General features: G+C 38.2%; 1 protein-coding gene across 1 annotated transcript in view; it reads right to left on the bottom strand.

Moving 5' to 3' along the window:
* ITGAV (integrin, alpha V) overlaps nucleotides 1-7,540 on the bottom strand; it is a 41,740-nt gene that overhangs the window by 27,127 nt on the left and 7,073 nt on the right. The window contains 2 exon segments of the mRNA XM_009995248.1: nucleotides 603-717; nucleotides 1,218-1,309. Of these exon segments, the coding sequence (XP_009993550.1) occupies nucleotides 603-717; nucleotides 1,218-1,309 (207 nt within the window).

Below are 7,540 nucleotides of genomic sequence, written 5' to 3'. Positions count from 1 at the left end.
TGTTCACCAGTGAGTTTCAGCAAATAAAAAAAATCTACATTGAGTGGTTCAACTTTAGACTTACACATTAACAAGAAGGTTGGAAGTGTCTGAATAATCTACCAACTCAACTACACAACATAAATGATAAGTATAAAGACTCAAAATGTTCAACAACTACTATAATTAAAGCAATGCATCACTATATATATACACACATGGAAGTCAGAACCAACTAGTGCAAAAACTTGTTTTGTAAAACAAGCTCTCTCTTAAAATAACTTGAATAATTAGAATTAAGCTTCAGAAAACTCTAGATTTGGTCTTTGAAAAAGCACTTGCTACATCATTTTGCTTGAGTGATTCTACACAAGTGTCCTTTCAAAAACTGAAGTCCTCAGTTCCAGTGATACTGGATCTAAGATTTTGCTCTGGTCTACACTGGAGAAAGCAAGGGCTGCATCCTGAATTCAGAATTCAGCAGAGTTCACATGTCTGAATCTGACTTTTTTTTTCTGATTCATATTAGGCTATACCTATAAAACATCATGCTTCAAAGGTTCACAAAATACCACTCAAAAGAATCTCCAAGCAAAACATCAGCAGAAGTGCTCAGCACTTACTTGACCTGCAGGGTGCATATTCCACAGATTTAGATCCCGCAAGCAGGTAACAAGTTCCTACAGGCTCCCTCTCTTGTTTTGTTTCAGTTCTCCAGTGGTACAACGGGGCACAGGCCTAAGAAAGAACATAAGGCACTGAGAAAACAAATTCCTCTTTAAAAAGCTGGCTGGTACAGAATAATATTCAACAGGACAGTAATGAAAAAAAATTGGCAGATGTACAACGTATTTTTAGAGGAGATTTATACTATCAGCACTGGGGCATAAATAACCTCCAGTTCGTAGTTTTTTAAATAGTTTATTTATGTCAAGACTTACAGAAAGAATATTCTCTTAAAGCAACAGTTCTAAAGAGTTCATCAAGAATTAATAACAGATTCTAACTTCAGCCAACTAACCCTACTACTTTCCTCAAAACCTGACAAAAATGCTACATTTCTTTATGAAGAGCTACCAAAAGGCTAGCCAGTAAAATCTGAAAAAGACAGATCTTGTTGATTAGTGGGATTTGGTTTAAACTCTGAGTTATGCGGATCTTTTCACATTTTTTTCCACTACAGTAATCCCAGTACTGAGGCATTTGAGAAGGGCATAAAGCAAGAAAAAAAAACCTACCAGAATTTTATCGTTTTGAGATCTCACAGAGGCTCCAAACCACTGATGAGACTTAAATTCCAGCGGATCATCAGGAGCAAAATCTCTGTTGCCTACAGAGAAAACAAAAAGGCAGCATAATTTCAAAGGAAACTGTACAGTGAGAACAATAAAGAAGAAAACTAAGTCTTTGGTTTTGACACATCAAGAGAAGAGCAGAAACCAGCAACACTGGAGGGTAGCATCCTTGAACAGAAATAGGCTTTAAAAAGGATTTGTTACTATTTTTACATCTAGGGCCAAATGCAGCTATTTTTATATACAAAGCATTAGCACAATAGTGATTTGCTCAAAGTTTCTATCGACAGTGACACAGTAAATACCTCATTCTTGAGATATTTGACTTTCAAGGCAGATTACAGCACTGCTCAGGAATCACTGCCAAAGCCAAGTCAGGACTCATGGCTCTAGAAGAAACACTGCTCTGATTCAATTATGTGACTTTTGCCTTTGGCTAGAATCAGGACAGAAATTCTTCTAATATTCTACCCATTGTTAGCATCTCTGTTCTGAACATCACTGCAGTGCACAAAGCATGGCAACCAGCCTGCTTAACAGCTACAAGTGAAAGGGTATTCAGCAAGAAAAACGTGTGGGAGTTTGCCATGCAGCCAAGTTAAATAAAGGATAATTTGCACTGGTGTCTGTGTGTCAACTCTGTAGTGATGAAGGTTGGCAGAAGGATCTTAATTAGTAGTATTTCTGCGAGTGTGATGTTAAAAACCTTCAAGCCATTCAATGTTTCTCATGTACTTACATTGAAACAACAATGGAAACTTCCCCAGCCTAATTAAAAAATGGATGTAACACTCTGGAAAAGAACTTTTTAAAGTCACCTAAATCCCTGGTTCAGAGCACCCAAAGCTAAAGGAGTCAAAGAGCCATACAGCAGCCAACAGGCAGACATCACTTCACAGACTGCTGAGGGGAATCCCCAGACCCAACCCCACTATGAATCAGAGACCTGTGACCACTCCTGAACCAAAACTTCCTTGTTTGTCTTATACCTTCTAAGGAGTGTTTTGTCTCGAAAGACTCTGTTATTTCCATTAGGAAAAGCCCATGAAAAGGACAACAAAAGTCATTCTAATTTGCTGAGTCAGCCAAAACAAACAAGTATCTGGCCCACTGTGCTATTTAGAAATCAATGCCAAGTGCACAGTATCGTAGAGAACAACTTGGTTTTTTTCTCATTTTAAATGTCATTAAAAACCCCACTTTCTTCTATCACCCTCTCTGCCACTTTCTTATTGAACAGGCACTAAAGAGATGGAGGGCCTGGTAATTAACACAGATTTATGGACTCTTGAACATTTCTACTGTCACCCTTGCACAGACAGAAATGTAGCTTGGAGACCTGCATGTCACCTCACAGAACAGAAAACCAGAGAATTTTCCAAATAGTGAATTTTCTTCAGCATGTTAAACCCCTTGTTTTGTCATCTTTTCCCTTCCTTGCCTTCAATTCATTAAAATCCACTCAAGGAGAGTTTAGCTTGAAGGACGCAGTTGCATGACTGAGTTAAGTCTCAGATGAAGCTGCCACCAAAAGGGGTGTCAGCTCCTATTTGTTCCTGTCTATATGTTCTTGCTGCCAGTCTCTGTCTTAGCACTAGTCACATAGTCACCACATTATGGTCACATAGTCACCACATGAGCCATCCAGGGATGAACCCTACTTAGAAAATATTCAACTGGATCAGGAACCAACCCAACCTACTGCATGGAGAGGGCAGGGGTGCTGACCTGCTGGGGAGAAGACATCAACATATGGCTGGGAAATACATCCTTTATGATGGCATCACAGAGTTAAAACTGGTTTGCTCTGCTTGTAACCACACCCAAGATTAGCAAAACACCACAGCCTAGACAGACACGTTTTGCTTCTCTTTGTCCAGCTACTCTCTAATACCAAGAAATCTCTCAGCTTTACTTGCCACGCAAAGCTTTAAACAATATAAAACCTGGGAATAGTTATGACATAGCATTTTACAGCTCTCTCTACTATTGGATAATTACACAATGCTTTTTATCTATAACTAAAATGAAAGACAGTTCTAAAGTGTAAAGCAAATCCTATTACAGTTGGTACTATAAAAATGTCTGTGATGGAAACCATGTAAGCTTAAAACAACAGGCAACAAGTAGAAGGAGTTGTCTTGCTGCAATAGCAGGTAAAAAACCATTCAGTGTTATAAGCAATCTGATTTTATCACTGATGTCAAGGAAATTACTTCCTTCAAGTTGAAGCTGAAGGTATCAGCTAGACAGCATAAAGCAATACAAAAAACAACAACAACAAAAAAAACAACCAACAAAAAATCCTCTGGTTACTGGTGCCATCTACCCACAGGTGTTGACTGCAGTGGAAAAGATAAAAAACAGTAGTTTAACCAGCACATGCTAAAAACACAGCCCCTTTTCTGTGCATTCTTGAGCTGCGGGTGCTGCCCTCACCCAAGGAAGAACCAACATCCAGGATGGCAGCTTCAAAAACTTCTCTCCACCTCAGTCTTTAGGGAACAAAACAACTTTTTTCTACACTACTCAAACAAGCCCCAATTCAGTTGTAAAATGAAAACAACACTGGAAACCTCTCTTCCATTTTATTTTAAGAGGTAAACATCTGTACTAGGAGATATAGTCAGAAACTGGCTTATAAAAACTAAAATCTCTACATCAGAAAGCAAATGGACACAACCCCAAGATTATGCCCCAAAGGTCATGACTGCAGAAGCCAGCACAACTTCAGAAGTCCTTAACAACAAATTTGTAATTCTTAAGTATAAAAACCCACTACATAGTAAAATGTGCTCCATCAGGCAACTTGGCTAAAGGAAGTTTATTTATAATATAGTAGTATTGCAAAAATATTTTACAAACATCTAAGCTAGCCAGTCTCATGCCAATGCAGATGCACATACCATAAAACAACATCTCAAACAAGGTTAAGATGCCTTACATGGAGTTTATCCTGTATTAAAAGCTTCAATAAACTGCCTAAAACTAAAGGGGGTCTTAAGGAGAGAGGTTCACTGGCCAGCTTTAGCATGGCTGTACCACAGGAAATTGCATTAATACCAAAACTAGATCAAGCAGAAGGTGTATGCACATTGGAAACACAGGCTGGTCAAATAAAAACTGGTGATCATTAAATATAGGTTAAATCTGATGTTAACTCTATTAAAGAAAAAGTAACATTTATTTAGCCATCCATATTCCAAAATGTCCCCATGAAAACACTGTGTAAATAGATTGAGAGCCTTGACCTCAAGTCCAGAAGAGAAACTATTTTTGTAATGAGTTATGGAAAACACCTTGTCATCAAAAATCCCTCTGCTGTAAATGAGAAACTATTTGTGGTTTTGTTCCTGACTGGGGATGAAAAGAAGGATCACTTAAAAGCAAGCTCTTACTGAAACAAATCAGACTTAAATAAAGTGTTTTAGCTTTACTGTAGATTTATCATGATAAGACAGAGGAATGACTTCAGCACTTTTGTTTTAGTCTGAAGACCCTGACTATTTTAACTGTTCAGTAGTAGTTTAAAAAAAATCAACTTCAAAAGCCTTCCCAACATAGCCTTTAAAAAAACCAACCCAAAACCACAAACAGTACCTACATGAAATGAAGCCAACTGTCATACAGGTGGAATTTAAACATACTGGGATCTATAAATCCAAACCAATGTTTTGATGCAATATGGTCAGCCTAACTGCTGTAACAGTTCTTACAGCCACTGCTGTTTTTCTTTTATTTCTACATTCATTTTGATTTAGCATTTCAGGAACACCTTGGTCTTTAAACCAATTACACACATTTTAAACAGTCATTTAAAAATACAGCTAGGCAATAATGAACTATGTTCTGGCTAGATTTATTGAAGGAGACATTCATATTTTTTACACAATGATATTTGTCAGACTAAAATGCAGCAGCTACATCAACTCTACTTGATGGGTCATTAATTCCAGGATTATGTTATTTGACCACAGGCTATTACTGTTTATCTGTAAATGCTGGTTATGGTTTTTCCTTTGCTCCTTCTCACTGTAGTAGACATCACATGATTTTGCAGTACTCTTTCATAAGGGAAAAAGGGCTGATGTGCCAAGTCAACAGTGCTTTGTCTCAAAGTACTTTTCAGGTGGTGCAATGAGGTTAGCAAGGCAGGAATAGAAGTGTTCTTAAAAAAGCCCATCACAGAATTGTGGTGTTGCTGCTGGACCACCTGGACATTGTCACTTCACTGTATTACATAAAATTTAAATTTATAAATGGAAACTAACATGGGGGGATGCTGATTAGAAATCACAGTCTAGATTATGTTCCAAATAATAGCAAAAAGACCAGAAGTTCTCACTTTAAGTGAGCACTTGCACTGCAGAATTTCTTTTGGCTCTCAGCTTTGGACAGTTGGCGCCTTCTTTTTCCAGTGTAAATGTTATCAGTTACAGAAACAATGGTGTTAGTACAAAATGACTGCAGCTGAGTAAGCAGATCCAGTTGTAACTTGTAGCCTGCCCATTTGCTTGGGAATGACAAATCTGAACTAGAACAGTTGCCTTTGAGCTTGAATGCCAGACTTAACTGAGATAATTCTGAGTCAAGAGGCAGTGAACTGATGAAGCCTGGTTCAGTGACCTCATACTGTGAATACCTAAGTTGTGAAATTTAAATAAGTCATCCAATTCACAGAATTTAAATTAAAATCAACTTCTCTGGAACTACGTCAATTTAACATAAAATATACTGCCCCTTCTAAGTAAAGGTAAAGTTTATGCAACTAGCCACAAGTAAGGCAATCTTAAAAAATTTAGAAGAGCTGTCTTTTCAGAAGATGAGAACTGTAGGTGGTACAAAGCTAGGAGCCTTCCATCCAAAATCCCAGCTATTCAGCTGCAGGAAATGAGGCAAGAGCAAGTGAGTAGGAGCCTATCTTAATTTGAAACTCCCCGTGCTGTGAGGCAGACAATGGTTTAGCAACCTTCGTTTAGCCACACTGTTTTGTTAATGACTCAGGGAGACAGGAATACAGAGCTTCCCACTACTCCCCTTCCCTTCTTCCAAGGTATGAATCCTGCTTCTTTCCCTTGGCAGTGTTGGAATCAGTTTTTTTTTCCCTTTGCCTAATGTAAGAGACACTTTTTCCAACTTGTCATACAGTTGAGATCCAGCGACACACAGAGAGAGCCAACAGTATTCATGCAGGACTCTACCTAATCACAAAAGCATGAGCTTTTTTCCACTGTCAGCTATAACAAGATGGGAAGGAGATTCTGCACAGTCTGCCACCTTCTTTTGTATTCAGAGCAGTACCCAGAGCCCAGCACAGACTTGAGTCACACCAGCACACAAGATAACAACCCAACATGAATGGGACTGAGGTAGCGACAGATCCAACGAGATAAAAATCAAGCCATTTTACTTCAAATGAATGAATGGTCTTCACAAGATTTCTTGCTTTGCTGTTGACGAAATCAGTAGCCTTGGAGAGTAAAATCCCCATACAGACTGCACCCTAACACCAATAAAACTAAAAAGATAACAGTACTCTATCAAAGCATGTTATTTTTGCAAAATACTGACCTATCCCATGCTTCCTTATCCACCTCCTGACTCCCTAAGTGGAAAATATGGACTTAAGAACAACTGACTCATTTGCACAAATAATCAAAATCTCCAAAAGACAAATATAAGCTCATGAAACCCATTCCTGTCACAACTTCCCCAACATCAGCAGATCTTAAGCTGTGCAATGCTACAGCATGAAGCTGCACAAGGCAGTTAAAATACCCACTTCAGACTAAATAGGTCACAGAAAGATACAGCCATGCCAAACTGGTGGTTTAGACTTCTAAACAAAGCCTCCTGTTGTCTAGAATCACCCACTTGGGGATAGAAAAAAGGCAACAAACAAATGTGGAAACATAAGAAAGACTCTGGAGAGTTTTTATAAGTAATTCCATTTTCAAAAGCTTCTTTCTCTCCTCTTTTAGCACAGATCAAAATAACCAGTCTTAAAATAATTCCATTCAAAATATTAAAAACCAAACCATTTATCTAAAATTACTCTGGTGCAACAAAACCCATGAGAGAGACTGTACAACTCTGTGATAACACTCTGTGCAGCCAGAGGCTACACCAACATCTTTTTTTGAAGCACTAAAAATACACCACATAGCTTAACACATTTGAGATGCTCCTAAGTTTTTAATATTCAACAGCTTCTGTAAGTTTCCCCAGTCCTGAATTTTGAGATGTGATACAGAGAATGGAAGCAG

Source organism: Chaetura pelagica, unplaced genomic scaffold, assembly GCF_000747805.2.
Source record: "Chaetura pelagica isolate M959 unplaced genomic scaffold, ChaPel_1.0 scaffold33, whole genome shotgun sequence".
In the NCBI taxonomy this organism is placed as follows: domain Eukaryota; kingdom Metazoa; phylum Chordata; class Aves; order Apodiformes; family Apodidae; genus Chaetura; species Chaetura pelagica.
This window is presented reverse-complemented; position numbering and strand designations above follow the sequence as displayed.